Raw genomic sequence first — 18,208 nt, 5'->3', positions numbered from 1 at the left:
CATCTCTGAGATCCTGCTCGGCTCGCATCGCCTGTGGGTTTGTCTTGAAACCAATGACAGTTCAGGGAATGCGTATTATACGAGCGATAGAGTTCCTCACAGGTGTGCCACCAGGTGCATGTGGATATTCTCCCGTGCCTTACGAGTCCCGACAAATTGATTGTATTCGAAGAAGTGATCCATAGAAAGAGAGACATGATATCTTAATAAAGTCAAGATTTTAATACTGGATCCCTAAAAGCATTGCGTGAAATAATTACTCGAAATGAGTAGAATTCTTTGTTCTTTCCTTCCCCTTGGAACGCAAGGGCCGGGCTTAATGCACGCCCATATACAACCGGCTGCCGGGTTTGTAGGTAGATGTACGGGGTACGAACTCGTTGTTATGTGCTTCCAAGATTGTGAGCCCGTGGGGAATGGTGTACTGTGATTGGACTAGGAGTTTTCAGCCCCTATGAGCACAGATGCCAACAAGAACTATTCTCGAACGACATCTCCAAAAGTCTATATTTGTTCATGTGCGACCGTACACCTTGTGGGCTCTAATATCTTTATTCGATACATGTACTGCGTGTTGACTCTCGTAACTTGGGCGTAGAATCACCAAGGCCTACGCTGCCTAGGAAATGCATTGCACTGAGTGGGTCTTGATTCAGTATATCAACAATTCGTGCTACAACCCTCATTAAGTTTTCAAGTGCTCTCACTTGTAGGATTAATCGTCCTTTACATAAGCTTATGATCATGCACATGTGCACGGCTGAGCATCTGGGCAGTAAGCACGGACGGTGGGGGCTACAACGCTCCAAAATTTCTAGGTGGAACGTGACCTACCTCGACGTTTGGTGTTTATCTACCACCGTGCCGCCACATTAACTACACGATTCTCGGTAAAGCAAAGTTTCATCGAAGATCAGGACAACTTGAGCATATATGATGTCGGAACAAAAGGACCTCGACCAACATGCGGATGTGGTAGACTCCGAATCAGCCCAAGGCCATGAAGACGCCGAGACTCCTCACGAATCGGACGACGAGCCCATGGTCTATGAAACTCCGAAAGACTACGCTATCTTCGCACGCCGGGAGCGTGAACGCCGCATTGCTGAGGGCGCTGACCCTAATTCCGTCATCTTTCAAAGCGAAATACGTAATCATGTCCCACGGCAAGAGGGAGAGCCGCCTGCCGAGTTTGTAAAACGTTATTCCCAGACCATGAACAGCATGATTCAGCGTGGAGTTGTTATTTTGAATGATCAATGTACTGCCGATGTAGTCGCATCTGGATTCGATACTGCAGACGGAAGATATTTTGATCTAGGCCCAGGGTCGGGCGCCACGAAGGGGGATTTTCGAAAGTTCAGCGAGTGGTTTGACGAATCGGAAGGAGGAGAACTGAATGAGGTGCCGGAGAGGTGGTTGAAGTTTGAAAAACCAGCTCAAGGATAGTAGTCTCTGGGGACTGTATAAATCGGCGACAAATGATAGGGCTTATTGGGGAAACACTATGTAGATTTACCTAAATAGTATGTTTCCACTACAAATCTAATACATACACTGAAGTAGTAATCACCCTGAGTCTCATCTAAAGTCGAGACTGTTTAAAAATAACACTTAAGACTATGCCTATCTATAGCATACTATGTATGTATATGATCGACTTCAAGGTTACGTATACATTCACATGTACTATGGCTGTCGATTGGGTGCATATCTGCAGAACGCCACACCCCGCGAAGTCAATCATTTCTTTGTGGTCTTGGTGGAGTTTCATTTCTTTGTTAGAATAATTATATCCCCTTTGTTCATATACAGAGTGGAGACGTTTGAAGATATAAAATGAAACTTCATGCCTTTGTCACTTGCACAATACGATCTTTGTTTAGCCGGATACAATTCGAAAGACCCATACATAGACGCGCACATGACTATCTATATAAACTCCCATCTTCCCAAAATTTCCAATCAAAATTACCTATATAATATTCAGAAGCAACCAAAAAGACAAAGAATAAAATTATACAAATATGGGCCTGACAATCAGACTATCCGCATACCTAAACATCACCCTGACTGCCAATACATGCCGTGTATGTAATTCTCAACAACTCCACGATGATACTTGAATCTAAAACTATAACTGAACCATGCGCATGGTCTTTGAAAAGAGCTGGTGCCATACGCAGACAAACTAATCTTCTTTCCAGACCCAAAGAAATCAACATGGTCATGTCAACAGCCCAACTTGGCCGAGTTCAAACTAGTATGGAAGACAGAATCGCCCACAAAACTGACTGGGTAAACGACCCCAATCAACAGAAAAAGAAAAAAAATTACCCAGAGTATAAGATGCCACACAGTCTTCTTAAGGGTCAGGGTGGGGTCATCTCTGACTCAAGTCCCGTCAGTGCCAGAAAGAAACCGCCCCTGCCTCGACACATCACCAAAATTGACCAGGAAACAAAAAAGGAAACAGATAAATGGAAAGATGAGCTGATATGGGACTTAAATGGCGTCCCTTCTCTTCGTGGAATCCTCAAGCAATGGGTCCAACTCGGCGTCACAATAAGCAACATAGGGCAGTTTTTAGAAAGCGTGCTCTACAAACGGGATGACCACCTAGACGGCCGCCTTACACAAATGGTCGACACCCACCGAACATACACTTGTATTGCACTAGATATTCTTAAACACTATCAGATCCGTGACGATTATGGCAAGCCACTCTGGAAATACACCACCATACAGCTAGGCGATAGATACGCCAGAGCCAAACAACCCCAAGATAGTATACTTCCTGCCAGTGTATTTCGAGATACCTCCTTGCAAAGTTCACGTCATCTCACTTCTACCTCTACTCAAAGAAGATCAAACGACAAGGCCGATAAGGCCGACAATTCCTGGTACCAAATTCCCCCTCCAAAAATCCTTTGTCCCTTTCAAAAACCTTCCTTCCTGTGTGATCCTGAGATATGTTGTCCAGACCTTTCACGTAAGCCGTGCCATGAAGGCATATCTGTTAGTGAGCCGCCTACATATCCTTTTGATATAAGTGAAGCACGTCCTAGAAGGAGCATTGCGGAGAGAAGAGCTTCAATGAGAGATATAGGAGCTCATCTACCGCGTGCTATCTCTGCGGAGATAATCGAACCTTGTGCATGTGTTGGATCGACTTTGAGGGATAGAGCTAACAATTACCTACAGAAGCAGGAAGAGAAGCGGAAAGCGAAACAGAAACGTTATGGCGTTGTTGAATGTTGTGATTTAGAGTTTTAATCGTCCATATTGTTGCGGAGATTATTAGCTGCTATATAGGATTAAATTTAGTTTCACATTGAAAAGGCGAAGAAGCGAAGCCCGCGACTACTAATAGTAAACCTCCGGTGCAATCATATCATGTATGTAGTCTTGGAGGGAATATAGTATATACGTCCCCGCTTGTTTTTTGAATGCGCAATGGCGCGTTGACATTATTCTTGAGGATCTGCATACCGAGAAACATAGGCCACTCAATCAACAGAGATATGTTGATATTACGGCCAAATAGCTGTGTAGAGTACTCGAGGAAATCAGTAGTGAACCTCAATTATCAAGTAGCCATGTAAAAGCCTGTAAGAAGCACGTCGATGGGGTATTTCGGAATTTTTCCGGGGACCAAAGCAGCCTAAAATCACATCTGTCCCAGGTACCATTTACCACGTCTGAAATCCCGGGGAAGTTCCGCCACCCCCGCATCTAGCCTCTTAAAGCCGTGGAGTAATTAGTAAGGTACCTGGGAATTAATTCGTGCGATGTACAAGTGACAATAAACTTCAATTGACACTTGATTCAATTCCTAAGTATTGTTTTACTTGATTCAATTCCTAAGCATTGATTTACTTGCTTCATACATAGCATTGTATCTGTTTAAATTGTGGAAATCGGTCGACTTTCATCTCAATCTTGAAAACTCGAGCAATACCCCGCCATGAAATTTCCACAGCCAACGTACACCGAGACTCAGCTCGAGACATATCTGCAGCATATCAGATACCCCATCACAAACACAGAGACAACCTTGTTGGAAAGCGTGCATCAAAAAGTTCGATCAGATGCGCTTGAAACATTGACTGAGCTGCAGAGACTGCATCTCTGTAGAATTGCGTGGGGCAATTCCGGCCTTCATTACTCCCATCACCATACCATCTCTTTGGATCCCGACGTACTATTCGAGAAGATGGTCGAGCGAGGATTGGATGGGTATTGCATGGAAAATTCGGGTCTTTTCTTCATTGTCTTGCGGTCTTTGGGTTTCCACGTTTATGCCACTGGTGGAAGAGTGAGTCGCTCTGTCGGAACAGGCGTAGATGACGGACGTTATATGCCATTGTATGAGCCCTTCGCTTGAATTGAGATGGCCGTTGCGAGCCCTAATAATTTACCGGCTTCTACAGAGGACATATGATATTGATCGTGATCATCAATGGCTCGAAATATATGGTGAGTCGCTGATACAACCGGGGGTCTTGCATCCTGTTAATCCATTCTCTATAGATCGATGTTGGTTTTGGAAATGGCTGCGCGACAGCACCTCTTCCTCTCCAGGAAGGGGCGATTGCTACGAATATAGCGCCCTCAGAGATGCGCCTCATCAGAGATAGCCTGAATGAATGTATCAATCAGGATCAGAAAGTCTGGATCTACCAGACAAGGCACAACCCTGACAGCAATTGGATGCCAAATATCTGTTTTTCGGACGTGGAATTCCTGCCGCAGGATTTTGGCGTTATGAACTTCGCCGTGAGCCAGAAACGCACCAGCTGGTTCACTCAAACCTTCGTTTGCACGCGGATGATTCTCGACCCATCCGGGCAAGAGATCATCGGGCAACATGTCATTTCTGGCAGAGAAGTGAAGCGACGGATCCACGGGCAATCGGAAGTATTGAAAACTCTTAATAGCGAAAAGGAACGTGTTGAGGCACTAGCAGAACACTTTGATGTGCATCTTCACCCGTCTGAGGTTCGAGGTATCCTGGGCTTGAGTTCAGAGCTCAAATAAGCAAGACCCTACCGGATCGACATAGAAGAAAAATATAACTGGCATTGTATGGTACAGCGGCGTTTTCTAGAAAGATTGGGGTGGATATGTATGGTGATCAAGAACAGAAAAGCGCAATAGGCATGATAACAAGGGAAAAAAGGTTGCAATTTTGGTGAATCTAGTAAATACGCTTCTCAAGCTGTTAAGAAAGAGTTAGTGTTCCGCGTTCCTTTCCAGTTACTAGAAACGAGTATCCATACCTTCCATGGGCTGCTAACTTCGAATCCCTTCGGCGCCACGGGATTACTGGATTGTCCTCTCCATGTGCCAGTAATGCGGAGATCCCGCTCCATCACTGTACGAAGAAAATTAGTTTCAACCAATTCCTTCATCCGGGTGTTTTCATGTCGCTTCGATCGAATTCAAACTTACTTTGCTGCGAAAGAGTTAGCAAATGTTATCGAACGGCTCCGACCGAAGCCGACGCGGAAATACAGGGCTAGACTTACTCGGTCCCAGATATCATTGTTCCAACGGTTCTTCTTGCCTTCATTCAAAAAGCGCTTTGAGGCATACAGGCCGACACCGGTTACGCCGAACATCTGTGGTGGTGGTCAGCTTGAGCTTCGGGAAAGGACTGACGAATGATACGCACGCCAACGATAATCCCGTATGGGAGCAAGGCCTCGAAGGGGACACCCATGATTGCGCCGGTGGAGGTAGCAGATGATTGATCGGTAAAAGCGTGGAAGGTATGCAATGGGCTGTCCGAAGACCAATGAAGAATAAATGCAGCGTGTGAAGAGGGGAATGCGGAGGGTGCAAGAGGATCGATTAGAGGGAGGAGGTCTGCACATCCTAATTGGGCTTAGCGCTAACCTGACTCAGCCGGCCTGCGACGACCACTCCAAAGGGTCAAGGGGGCAGCGCATCGCAATCGATTGTTAGGGAGATCGTCTCTCAGTCCTTGAATAGCTTATCGGCGCGTCTTAGACCTGTCTACTTGAAGACATTAACTAGGTTCTTCCCTGGTGTGAGCCGCCTCCTCCGCCCGACACGTGTTTGGAAGCAACCACTTATCTAACACCCATTACCACCTCCAGCTAGGCTACAACTTCGACAAAGCAAACTCGACAAGAAAAAGCAGAAGCTGTGTCGAACTAATCGCACCAATCCACCCCCTCGATCTCTTACCGGTCTTGTTTTGGGTTCCAGATGCACCTCCGATTCGCCACCGACGTGAGCGGGGTGGCTCTGTAGCTTAAACCGGCTGGACTTTGAACAAAGGCATTCGAGACAACTCGGCGCGCATCGCCTAGAGCTACATTGCTATCGACCTGGCAACTGTGGTCACACTTACCATGGCGGCGACGGTGCCGCCCGCGAACGAGGATCCCGGTCAACTCGACCCACCACCTGCTGACCAGGCTGACAGCGACCTGGACGCGGAAGGGGAAGAGGAGACGGACCTGTATCAGATGGATCAACAACTTCAAAATGCTGTACACCGAGCGTATTCAAGCGACGACGGGGAAGAAAATAACGAAAGCGAGGCGGATGAGGCTAAGTCTCTGAGCGCAAGGCGCGCACAAAACAGTGGCGATAATGATGAAACGGAACCTGTGGGCGCAGTGAAACTTCCCGACGACGACTCATCCTCTGTTGATGAGGATGCGGAGTCAGCGACAGCAGGGACGGCTGACGGGGATGGCGATCCCGCTTTCGAGGAGGAAAATGAACGAGATGTTTCGGAATCAAGCGAATCAGAATCAGAGGCTGAAGAATGGGAGGCTGAGAGTAACGGCCATGAGGATGGGGATGCGGAAATCCGCAGCCGTACAAACTGCATGTAAGTGACGCAATTCTTGAACCTTTTAAAAAGCCCCCAAGGAAGCAAGTGAAAGAAAGGATCAAATTGTGCTTATACTAAAGGAATTTTTTCTCTCAGATTTTGTAACCAAGATGAAGAGCATGACCCTGGTGAGGATTTTGAAGAATGGCTCACATGCGCTGTTTGTGGTGATCATTGTAAGTTCAGATACCTTGGCGGGACTCAGTTTGAGCCCAACCAATATTCTGGGTTATTGTTGACTCAAGCTGACTTGGAATTTCAGCTCATCGGCAATGTGCTAGAGAACAAGAGGCACATGAAGAAACCGAAGGTGAGCTAACACTGAACCATTGAAAGTTGTGGGGGAGGGTCCACTAACGTTTCCTCAAATATGCAGATCGCTGGAAATGCCCCGTCTGTGTCCAAAACAAACTTGAACCTGATCCCGCGGAAAGTCCAACATCGATTCAGCAGAAATCCGGTGGAGCGCACCTGCCTAAAGAGCTTTTACCGGCTCATGTTGGCAAGCAAGGCTCTGACTTTCATTCCATCTTCAACACAGACATCAATGACGAAGTCTTGAATAGCTCACGTTCACTAAGAAAACGAAGAGCTTCAGAGGTGGAAGAGCATACCCCTGCTCTTCGAAAACGACGACGCCAAACGGATCACTCAGATTCAAATGACCCTCCTATGCATACTGACACGCTCGGCGACGAATCAGCCCAATCCCGGCCTCTGCGCGCAAGAAGGACCCGTGGAGTTGACCGCGATCATGCACGCATAGTAAACAAACAATTCGGGAAACTCGTCATGGGTTTCCGTCTCGATGAAGGACGCGTGGGCCGCATATTAAACAGTCAAAGCCGACCGCAGCGAAAGAAGAAGAAGGCACTCAAACCCCAGCCGGCGCATCAAGAACCTCAAGCACACTTTGCTCCTATTCCACCCGCTCCTTACAACCACTTCACTCCATTTCATGATCGCGAAGGTGATGACCCCAAAGCCAAGCCGTATGGCGGCATACTTTCCGAAGGAGAGCAAGATACCTCCAAGACACTCCCGACACAAGGCGATCGTGATAAATTTGAGTTCGCTCGCCAAAAAGCTGAAGATGAATGGCAACGAAGGGTCCGAGAGGCAGAACTCAACGGGGAGGTAACAATAACAGCGTCTCAGAAAGTTTCGGGTCCACCTTCAAAGATCAAGTATATTAACTTTGGAGGTTACGAGATTGAGACCTGGTATGCTGCTCCTTATCCGGAGGAGTACAGCCGAAATCGTGTGCTCTACATTTGCGAGTTCTGTTTGAAGTACATGAACTCAGACTACGTCGCTTGGCGACACAAACTCAAATGCCCCGCAAAACATCCCCCTGGCGATGAAATCTATCGCGATGGCTCCATCTCAATCTTTGAAGTGGATGGCCGCAAGAACCCTGTCTACTGCCAGAACTTGTGTCTTCTTGCCAAGCTTTTTCTTGGATCCAAAACCCTCTATTACGATGTCGAACCTTTCTTATTTTATGTCATGAGCGAGTACGATGATCTGGGATGTCATTTTGTGGGCTATTTCAGCAAGGAAAAGAGGCCGAGCTCGGCAAACAACGTTTCGTGTATTCTTACGCTCCCTATTCATCAACGGAAAGGCTACGGCAATCTCCTTATCGACTTCTCGTACCTTCTAACACGCATCGAGGGCAAAAATGGCTCACCAGAGAAACCCTTATCTGATATGGGACTGGTGTCATATCGCAATTACTGGCGCCTGATCTTATCTTATCAACTTCGTGATCTAAAGACACCCTTGAGCATCGCCGACCTCTCCGACCGAACAGGAATGACTGCAGATGATATCGTGTCCGCGTTGGAGGGTCTTCGTGCTTTGGTACGGGATCCCATCACAAAAATTTACGCCTTTCGTCTCGATACCAAATACTTTGAAGAAGTGATTCAAAACTGGGAGAAGAAGGGCTATGTTACACTCAACCCCGATGCTCTACTCTGGACCCCATACATTATGGGACGTAATAACCAATCACATTTCGATCGAGCACCACTACATGCCGTGGCGCCTCGAGACGATCCCAATGAAGATGATGAAGATGTGGACATGAAGGAGGTCGACGATGACATCGAGGTTCCCTCTATGAATGATCATGCTGATGGTCTAGGCGAACCCGCTGGGCCACCATCGACCCATGCTCTTCTTCAGCCCAATGGGGTTCACTCACCAGATACTTCGGCCACCCCAGTTTCTAATCCTGCAGCTGGGATCCCACCTTCTCGATTTGAGCTTTGGCCTCCAGTTCGTGTTCCAGTGAGCCATAAAAAGAAGCTTGGTCGCCCCATGACCAAGTCTCGAGCATCAATGACGCCAAACACTATCAGAACTAGCGGACGCAATACTCCACGCAGAGGGTCTGGTCTTCCAACCGTTACTCCTTCTGCTAGCACGCGTCGTGGACGAAGCGCAAAGCTAAATGGGTCACCAGCTGCAGAGGAAAGTACACCTCTACCAAATGGCATTGAAGCTGATGACGAAGCGGTGGCTGAAGAGGAGGATGAGGAGGAGGGGGAAGAGGAAGAAGTACTGATTGATGAAGAAACAATGGTTGAAGAAAAATCGGTTATTGTCGAAAAAGAGGTCGATGAAAGTCAGGCGTTCTCTGGTGCTGATGCCGAAACAGACGCTGGCCTTGCTGATACCACACCAGACGAGGATGATGGGGTCTCCAAAGAAGTCAATGGCGAGGAAACTGTTGAAGAGGTCATCCAAACGAATGGTGTTGGCCATGATGAATCCCCTGCCGCTGAAGCCGAGCCTAGTGCCGAAAGTGAAGCCCCGAAGACACCCCAGTCAAAATCCAAGTCCAGATACAAATCCAAGTCCAAGTCTAAATCACGATCACCGGGAACAGCAAACTCCCACCGGTCGACAAGGAGACAATCTGACAATGCTCCTAAAACCCCGACCCCAGTCAGTCGCAAAGCCTTGGTCGAAAAAGTCCAGGTTGTCATTCCTGCGGAGCCTAACTCGGCACGGAGTCGCACCAAGAAGGAGACACCCGTCATGAATGGTCTCAGCGATGCTGATGCTGATGGCGAAGACGACCCTGACGCCGATGGAGAGTACGAGGTAGATGGAGACGTCGTGATGGAGACATGAAGAATGCAGTGTTTCGAAAACCGTTAGGTCACATGTAAGAGGCTTGCTTTCTCTTACCTGAGCATTCAATACCGCATATGGGATTTAGGCGTTCATTTCTTTTCTCTACCTTTCGATTCAGTTTTTCTCTCCCTTTTTCTTTTATGACCAATTCTTAATGGTACGCACCCTGTCTCCTCTGGATGGATTTTTTTTCGTTGCCTCGCCAGATCCTACATTCCATGTTCAGGCCAAAATCTCTAACAGCAGGAGGGCTTTGATCGCTTTGTATTTTTCTTTTTTTTTTTTCCTCTATTTTCTTCTCTTCTCTTTCCTCTAGCAAGGAGCGTGGGCTACGGTGTCAGGAGTTGATCTTGGTTTTCATTTTGCTTTTCTTCAATTTCCCCCTTTCTTCTCTCTTTCTGGTTCATTTATGGATACTCTTCCGATTGTATCGAGAACATGTAGTGTAGTCTATAATCCCAATCAATGTTATGATTGGTCGATCATCTGGCATAATCCATTATCACTCTCTGGTAGACTCTAGTTTCCAACTACATAAGCACATATTATCATCCCTTGATCATTATGGCGTTTTTATAAAAGTAAACTAGTACACAGACCTCGTAGGGGCTGTCTATGTAGTCTTAGCCCTATTCAAACAGTTACTTAAATCCTATACACTTTTTATCTGGTACGTACCAGTAACCTTAAAATGCATAAGATAACCTGAAGTACTCCATAGGCAGCACCTGAGTTGAGCCTGGGCCTCCGGGCGTCGTACCTTGCTGCAAAGTATAGATTTTGAGTTTAGGAGAAGGTTTCCCCGTCCCCTCATAGAACAATTCGTATGTCAAAGCTCAGTTTCTGTACGCACGAACCCTTAAATCTTGGAACCCAATTCAATTGAGTGCTTGGTATTAGGCAACAATGCGGGGCAAATGATCTATGGGAGATATATCAGATTGTATACCTGTCCGTGCACATGCTAGGTAGTAATCCGAGTTGCCAGCTGGGCTCGTGTGTACATTTGATAGAACAGGTCATATGGTCCTCAAGGAAGTGTAATTTTTTAGATACACAAGCATTTAGTAAGAACATATAGAGTACTGATGTACTAGTACTAAGCGTATCAATTTACATAGTAGGTGCTGGTGCTTTGTTAGCAAGTTGAAGTGAACATTCCATGCTACACGGACAAAAAGTATCCCTTCCGACTTCTACCAATATGCTTAAGAATTGTGGCTACTCTACATCTATTCTATTTCCAGTGCCTTCGAGGGTTTTTTTTGTTCATATAAATTGTCCAATACAGTGACCAGCCATATTCAAACGGCATCTTCCCATGGCAGCCAAATAGCAGCAAACCCCGCATAGTTGTAGTCCAAGGGTGTCTCGCCCGATAAATCTACAACATTCACACTGGCGCCATCATAATAATATTTCAAGCGATCCATATTACTGTTCTTTGCTGCATGAAACTTGAACGATGGAGAGTATTATTGTCCTTCCTCGGAGCATATTCATGTTCCTATTCCGATTGAGATGTCCTCGGCACGAGAACAATGGCATTATGCAATCTCACATCTTCAATCCTCAACTCGAATACAGTACCATTTTGGTGCACACGCAGATCCTTGCACATATACATACAGATCCGATCTGACGTGCGAGTCATAGTAGCACTGGCTTTGAGGGTGCATAGTTCCAGATTGTCGGGAATGGATGCATTCGAAGTAGGATTAAGATCCGAGCGACCGAGCATTATTGGCCGAGACACCAGGAAAGTGGTATATATGGAGACTATTATTTCAAATTGATACTGATCCTGCGACTTAAGATTTGAGATTTGAGATCTGATATCTGATTCTAACGCTTCCATTGTAACTCGGTGCCTCCTCGGTACTATGTAGAGTCCAAGATCGGCACGATCGGCGGTCAGAGCGCACAGGGCCAAGTCACACTAGCGGGTAGGCGGTGGCTCAACCCATGGAACAGCAGTTGACCACCACGGAACTGGTAATTTAAGCATAAAGTCGTAGCGTTATAGGTGTGCCGTGGTTCTTGGTTGGGGCTGCCGCTGTCATTAGTCGATCAGGACCCTGACAGATACTCTATACGTATAAAGTATACAAATATCCTGGTTGATGAAATTAATATTCGACTTATAGATCCTAACAGTAAATAATAATAAAGCTCTGATCCTGGTTAATACTGCTGTCCCCTGGTAATAACAGCCTGTGCGATGCCCCGCACCATTTAAATTTCCGGGCCACTTCATCGTGCAGGGTTGAGTTGTTCATTCCCCCCACGTAGTCTGAGTTTTTTGGGCCAATTCAATCTCCCTATTTTTTTTTTTTTGGTTTTGGGGCTTGAATCTTTTTCTGTATCTGTGCTGTTTTCTTTCTCATTCTCTCCTTACTGATCTTTATACGACCATCAAGAGGTGCTTACTTACCTGGTTCTTTTGGTCGTTTGTTTTGTGTATTTTTCTGACCACAGCGTTCACGCCTGGCTGCATCCAAGATCCAGTCTCCAACTCCCACATATCATCCGAGACCGGGAATCGGAATACGGATGGCCGCACAGTCTCTATGTCTATCCGTAAATCCCTTTATCCTGCTTCATCTCCTGCATTGTATCCTCTGCTCGCGTTGTTTTTTTTTCTTGCTTGCTTTTCCTCCAATTTCCCCCCTCCCCCTTTTCTCAGCCCTGGAAGTGTCTCTGTGTCCTTTTCTTCCTCCTGGATTCACAGTCTCCACTGCTGTCAACCCGTGGACCTCAAGCCCCGCTTTAAGCAGGCTTAGCTGACCATGCGAAAATGATGCAACTTTTTTCTTTTTTCTCTTCTTTTTCTTCCCTTTTTCCTTATCTTTTCTCTCTTTTCTTTTTCTTTTTTATAAATCCAATTGATCATCTCCAAGTTTGATATTCTCCTTGCATGATCGCCGCTGCACTGTCGGTATTTCTGCCAAAATAGATGCATCCTGATCTGAAAGGCGAGTGGCCCGCTTGTCATATCCTGTCTGCATTGCAGTCTATGCCCTGTGCGTGCGCCATGCGAGACCCCCTCAAACCCCTCAACCACATCCCCAACAGCCACAACTGGTGCTCGAGCCGAGGAGCAAAAACCAGAAAAGAGAAAAAAAAAAGTAAACAAGCACACACTGACCCTGATGATGCTGCTACTTACCCCCTCACACTCCCCTACCCCTCGCGATCAGATCAAATTGATCGAATGAAGCATGTGGGAGAGAGAAGAGACCGAAAGACAAACTGCAGGATTCTTTAGCAGCGCACGCACCCCAATGCGTCAATAATGCAGGCTAAGATCATTGGGAAGGTGATGGACTTCCCAAAGCCGCGAAGTTTTCTGATTTCTTTTCTCGCCCTACTAATCCTATCTCCCCGCAGCCTGAGCTCAGCCGCAGCAGGTTCGAAAAGAAAAAAAAATAAGAGGGCTGGTGTGGCGCAAAGACCGTAGTCCGAGAAAAGCCGGGTGAAGAATCCAGCGATCTGCAAACACCACCGGGCTCCACCGGTGTGTGATACAATGATTCGTCTCTAGACGTATGCATGATGCCCGATCGCGCAAGTCCCCGGACCATACATTGTCCTTTCTCAAGATTTGTCGAGGGCCCGAGGGTTCTTAGCTTATCTAGGGATCTCCGACTTCCCGCCCAACATCACTAGGTCCCCACATCACAGCTGGGAGAAGTCCCCATAGAGTAGAGTGCAGGTCGCGAATCCTGCATGTCGAGGTAATGTGACGCATCGACTTTCCCAACTACTCCAATTGTGCTGGGGTTCGTATCCTCTTTCTTTCTTTCTTCTTTCTTTCCCCCAATCCCCTTTAACTTGGACTTATTTTCCTTCCCCTTCGTTCTTCTGTTTGGGCCTTTTTTTTTGGTTTGTTCTGATTTATCAATTTGCGACGTGGTGGTTTTTGATTTTTCGAGTTCAATCAGTTCGATATTTGCTCTGCTTCTTGCTTACCTTGCCATTATCACCATGACCGGGTATGCCTCGTGGGAGCGTATTGTGTTGGCATAACGTCTTTGGTTTATCAGGGCTCTTGCACTTAATTGCAATTGTACTTGATTCGCGCATGCTTGACGAGTGTGTATGATATAAGTGTGCTCTCAGGCGCCTTGAATTTGTATGGTTCCTTGGGAAGACGTGCAGGTGTATACAACGACGTTGAAGCGCGACTTTATTTTCGAACGGAGCGGCCTAAAAGCGGGAGCTGTGTTACCCTGCAACAATCTGAACAACGAACAGAAGGAACCGACCAGCGACATATTGAGAGCATCAGTGTGATAAGATATTAGCAGGAGAGATCATTCGCAGGTAAGATTTGGATTGTTTTCTATATTTTGAAGGGACGTTGGAAAGAGTGGAACCCCCCTTGCAATGATATGGAACTACGATGAACAAAGGAAATCGGGATGACATAAGGCAAGCAGCGCCTCAATCTGCCCAGGTGATCCCTGATCTCGTGGGGGGAGGGGGGGAATGAGGGGTTCTTACTTTGGCTTTTACTTCATGCTTTTATTTCATTTGTTACGTTCTTCTTTTGTCTTTTATCTCTTTTTGTTTTTGTTTCTAAGACAAAGTTCCTCCCCCAAAGCTAATTGTTGATCATAGGACCCCGGGGATACGTCCACTACGTGTTGGGGGCGGTGGAGTCACCAGCAGAGTGCACTAGAGGCACTAAAGAGCATCGGATCGTGCACGGTCGTGACAATTGTGCCATTTTTTCCCATTTTCTCCCCCGGAGATCAACGATCCTGTTTTCGACCAGCCCAGGGCCATGCGGGCTTGGATCTTGCATATCCGGGAACCCACCGTGACTGGAATGCTTAGACGCCGGACCAGGCACCGAGTCCACTTCCGCGTTTACTAACCGAATTCCTGCCAACCCCCGTTTGATCACCTGCATAGCCGGCGCCATCCAGCCGTTTACGTTTACGTTTTGAACCACAAGTGGGTTTTTTCGGGAGAGCCACCCATCCATTCCACCAAAGAAACCCGAAATCCAAATCCCATCGGAGCCGAAAAGAGATAGAAGAGAGGGGAAACAAGAAAGAAGAGATCACGAGATCACGCCACTGTCGACTTTATCTTCTATCTTTACTATTCCTTCCTATTCCCTACTCGACTTGATTTTCGATTTTTTATCATATATATATTTTTTCTATTCGGTCAACGGATATCATCATTGATTTCCGCATTGTCAAGTCATCCAGTCATCCATCCGTGGTTGCCGAATCCCAGCTGAACCCCGAATTCGCCTTCGCCCACTTTTTCCGCAGCTCTTAACCTTGTCGGGTTACCTTGATTTACGGGTTAACGGCTAAGAGTCCAAGGCGCAGAGCAGAAAAAAGACAAAAAAGAAACCAAAAATCCCTGAGGCTCCACTTTTCAGCTACAATCTGGTGTCCTGGACTTCTACATAAAGAGGGCAAAGAAGAAAAAAAAAGACCAAAAAGACCAAAAAGACCAAAAGTAAAAAAAACTCCAATTTCTCTTGAATCTGATTGGATCCCACTTCTCTGAATTTTTTTTCTTTCTTTCTTGTCTGTGCGGACTGAGAAGGCACCTCTGGCCTCTGATTTGCTGTTGGGGCTCATTTCAATACCCAATTGAAATTGGCGTCTTGATCCGGTCGGAGAGAGAGAAATCAAGAGAGAGAGAGAGAGACTCGACTGTGAAGTTGTAAAGAGCCACTGCAACTGTACATCTTTAAATCTCCACTACGATTATATTTTTTCTTTTTTTTCCTTCTTCACACTTCGATCCAGATCCGGTCCCAAAACGTCACCACAACCGTTTTCGTCCCCGGCCACACTGAAGTTGAAGCTACTAAATTCGATCCATGGGAGAATCGTCGCTCTTACCGTGAATCCCGCACCGTTCTAGTCCACCAACTCTTCTCTTTCCCCCCCCCCCACTACAGCTCGGCCTCTCTCTGTGTCTGGCTTCTCTCTTCTTTCTTCCCCTCCAAATATTAACGACATCGTGACTCGTTCTACTGGTCGTCCAACTTTAGAAGAGCAAAAGAGACCCATTCTTTTTTTTCCCTTCTTCCCTCCTCCTTCTCTCCCCCCCTCCCTGCTCTGTCTTTACTGTTCGATTCTGTTCCCCGGAAATCAGCCTGCCAAACCACTCCAAATCCCGTGGTTCTTGACGTCTACCCGATTTTAATTACCTGAACCCTCTTGTGTGCTTGTTCACCAATTATCGGGTCCTGGTTCCACCCGTCGTCTTGATGAGTGCATCGACGTTCTCCGACGCCTCTTTTTCGCGCGAAGCCCAGAGGTTCGTAGACCTTTAAACTCCGCAGTTTTTACAGCTTCCTTTTTCCCTATCATCATTTGTTTCTATTATTTGCACTGCACTTGTTCTGCTGGTGCTCGTGCTCGTGCTAGTACTGGTGATCTATCACTATACCCCATCAATTCCTTGTACTGCGTCATCGTGCTATCCAATCTTTCAAAAAAAAAATTTCCTCATCCTTCTTTGTACCTCCTTCTTTGTCACTGTACTCGAAAACTAGGACCGTTTTCCAACTGACAATGTTAACCAACGCCAGTTCTGACTTTGACCTGACCATTCGCCAGCAGCCCGACCGGGCGCGCGTGGCTGGGGGCAAAGAGAAAGAGCGCAAGCCGATCGATCCGCCCCCGATTGTTCAGCTTCGTGTGCGAGAGGAGGGCTCTTACCTGGCGCAGTAAGTCATTGTCTCGTTTCTCCTCATTCTTGTGGAACCTTCTGGGTCTCCAGGGCTCTGTCCTCCACTTTGTGCCGGTGCGTGGGTGTGGCTTTAGCTTCGATTGCGGGGAAGGAAACCCGAAGGAAAGAAAGAGCCCATCAAAGCCGGAGTGAAGGGAGCGAGGGAGCCTGAAAGAGAATGAGACATGGAACCTCATGTGCTAACCCCACCCGCAACTAGACATTACCTGCAAAGTCCCTACTATTTTATGTGTTGCAGTCTGTACGATGCGTCAGAAGATCGTCCGGTGCCGGTTGCTCCGTCGACAGCACTAGCAGGTACTTTGGTTTCGTCTCTCCACAGGTTGAAAGACGTTGACAATAGTGGTAAGCCATTCGCAACTACTGGCGTGAAGACTAGGAAGCAAACGAGAGAACACAGAGGCTAATTGAGAACCGTGTGCAGATGGCGGGTTCTTTGTCTTTGGTGACTTGTCTGTAAAGATCGAGGGCGAGTACCGATTGAAATTCACATTGTTCGAGATGCGAAGGTGAGTTGCATGACATCGTGGGATTGACTCGAGTGAACTTTTAGTGAGAGACTGACTGGGAATCTACAGAGAGCAAGTCACCTACCTGAAGACCATAATTTCAGAGCGTTTCACAGGTGAGTAACCGCTACTGTCCTCGTGACTCTGCTTGTTACGTTTCTACAGTCTGGAGCCTGGGCGTTTGGTTAACGCAGTGTCTGCAGTGTCACCCCCCAAGAGTTTCCCTGGCATGATGGAGTCCACCTTTCTTTCTCGGTCCTTTGCAGATCAGGGAGTTAAGTTGCGCATTCGCAAGGAGCCTAGAACAATGATGTAAGTGAAAGATCTCTTTCTGCTCACTCAAGAGCTTGAATCGAGTGTCGTTACTGACGGGCTTACCCCCGAAAGGAAACGTCCTCGACCGGACGAATTTCCTCAATCGCTACCTCCGCGGTCTCCAGAGCGTCAGTCAGTGCAAATTCCTCCTGCGACAGCGTATAGAGGCTATCCAGCAACAAGTCAAGACTATGCGTACTACGGGGCGCCGGTTAAGCGCCAACGCGCCTCTATTGACTACGGTCGTCAACCAAGTTTATACCCGGACACAGATGCTCGCATGGCTCGTCCAATGGACACGTACGGCCAACCGACAGCTATGTACGGACAGCCTAGTGCATACCAAACACCAACAATGCCGTACTCGACAGGTCAGGTGGTGCCGGATTATGGGGTGCGTTCTACTCCCGAGGCAAAATGGTCTGGTGGCTGGCAGCAACAGAACCTCTTTTTCAACTAACGTATGCTTGTCTTTTTCTTTTTCTTCTATCAGATGTCCTACGGTCTCCCACCTACAAATCCTATGTCTCAGATGCCCGATCCATCAGCTCAAGCTCGATCAAGTCAGCAAGCTGCAGTGGGACAGCTCATGGCGATGAATCAACCTGGCACACCTGTACGACACCCC

The 18,208-nt window shown here is 47.1% G+C and overlaps 9 protein-coding genes across 9 annotated transcripts; 5 read left to right on the top strand and 4 right to left on the bottom strand.

Moving 5' to 3' along the window:
* Nucleotides 1-936: 936 nt before the first annotated feature.
* On the top strand, nucleotides 937-1,449 carry N7478_008555 (uncharacterized protein; the record flags this gene model as incomplete). The annotated part of the gene is made up of 1 exon (XM_056924769.1): nucleotides 937-1,449. One exon carries the CDS (start codon nucleotides 937-939, stop codon nucleotides 1,447-1,449), a length of 513 nt encoding a protein of 170 aa, XP_056777495.1.
* Nucleotides 1,450-2,223: 774 nt separating this feature from the next.
* N7478_008554 (Lipopolysaccharide-modifying protein) lies at nucleotides 2,224-3,276 on the top strand (the record flags this gene model as incomplete). Its single annotated transcript, XM_056924768.1, has 1 exon — nucleotides 2,224-3,276. The coding sequence occupies one exon, from the start codon at nucleotides 2,224-2,226 to the stop codon at nucleotides 3,274-3,276; it is 1,053 nt and encodes a 350-aa protein (XP_056777494.1).
* Nucleotides 3,277-3,967: 691 nt separating this feature from the next.
* N7478_008553 (arylamine N-acetyltransferase family protein) lies at nucleotides 3,968-5,040 on the top strand (the record flags this gene model as incomplete). Its single annotated transcript, XM_056924767.1, has 3 exons — nucleotides 3,968-4,368; nucleotides 4,434-4,479; nucleotides 4,534-5,040. The coding sequence occupies 3 exons, from the start codon at nucleotides 3,968-3,970 to the stop codon at nucleotides 5,038-5,040; spliced, it is 954 nt and encodes a 317-aa protein (XP_056777493.1).
* A 160-nt stretch (nucleotides 5,041-5,200) lies between these two features.
* N7478_008552 (NADH dehydrogenase [ubiquinone] 1 alpha subcomplex subunit 1) lies at nucleotides 5,201-5,725 on the bottom strand (the record flags this gene model as incomplete). Its single annotated transcript, XM_056924766.1, has 5 exons — nucleotides 5,201-5,221; nucleotides 5,283-5,377; nucleotides 5,455-5,458; nucleotides 5,532-5,624; nucleotides 5,678-5,725. 5 exons carry the CDS (start codon nucleotides 5,723-5,725, stop codon nucleotides 5,201-5,203), a joined length of 261 nt encoding a protein of 86 aa, XP_056777492.1.
* A 658-nt stretch (nucleotides 5,726-6,383) lies between these two features.
* N7478_008551 (uncharacterized protein) lies at nucleotides 6,384-10,021 on the top strand (the record flags this gene model as incomplete). Its single annotated transcript, XM_056924765.1, has 4 exons — nucleotides 6,384-6,871; nucleotides 6,971-7,050; nucleotides 7,137-7,184; nucleotides 7,251-10,021. The coding sequence occupies 4 exons, from the start codon at nucleotides 6,384-6,386 to the stop codon at nucleotides 10,019-10,021; spliced, it is 3,387 nt and encodes a 1,128-aa protein (XP_056777491.1).
* A 1,307-nt stretch (nucleotides 10,022-11,328) lies between these two features.
* On the bottom strand, nucleotides 11,329-11,765 carry N7478_008550 (uncharacterized protein; the record flags this gene model as incomplete). The annotated part of the gene is made up of 2 exons (XM_056924764.1): nucleotides 11,329-11,481; nucleotides 11,586-11,765. The coding sequence occupies 2 exons, from the start codon at nucleotides 11,763-11,765 to the stop codon at nucleotides 11,329-11,331; spliced, it is 333 nt and encodes a 110-aa protein (XP_056777490.1).
* Nucleotides 11,766-12,024: 259 nt separating this feature from the next.
* Nucleotides 12,025-12,548, bottom strand: N7478_008549 (uncharacterized protein; the record flags this gene model as incomplete). The annotated part of the gene is made up of 2 exons (XM_056924763.1): nucleotides 12,025-12,114; nucleotides 12,459-12,548. 2 exons carry the CDS (start codon nucleotides 12,546-12,548, stop codon nucleotides 12,025-12,027), a joined length of 180 nt encoding a protein of 59 aa, XP_056777489.1.
* Nucleotides 12,549-13,689: 1,141 nt separating this feature from the next.
* N7478_008548 (uncharacterized protein) lies at nucleotides 13,690-14,004 on the bottom strand (the record flags this gene model as incomplete). The annotated part of the gene is made up of 2 exons (XM_056924762.1): nucleotides 13,690-13,888; nucleotides 13,997-14,004. 2 exons carry the CDS (start codon nucleotides 14,002-14,004, stop codon nucleotides 13,690-13,692), a joined length of 207 nt encoding a protein of 68 aa, XP_056777488.1.
* Nucleotides 14,005-16,578: 2,574 nt separating this feature from the next.
* On the top strand, nucleotides 16,579-18,040 carry N7478_008547 (velvet factor family protein; the record flags this gene model as incomplete). Its single annotated transcript, XM_056924761.1, has 6 exons — nucleotides 16,579-16,733; nucleotides 16,995-17,101; nucleotides 17,181-17,265; nucleotides 17,335-17,381; nucleotides 17,469-17,577; nucleotides 17,653-18,040. 6 exons carry the CDS (start codon nucleotides 16,579-16,581, stop codon nucleotides 18,038-18,040), a joined length of 891 nt encoding a protein of 296 aa, XP_056777487.1.
* Nucleotides 18,041-18,208: the final 168 nt, after the last annotated feature.

This window comes from Penicillium angulare (genome assembly GCF_028827245.1).
Source record: "Penicillium angulare strain IBT 27051 chromosome Unknown utg000005l_segment0_segment0, whole genome shotgun sequence".
In the NCBI taxonomy this organism is placed as follows: domain Eukaryota; kingdom Fungi; phylum Ascomycota; class Eurotiomycetes; order Eurotiales; family Aspergillaceae; genus Penicillium; species Penicillium angulare.
This window is presented reverse-complemented; position numbering and strand designations above follow the sequence as displayed.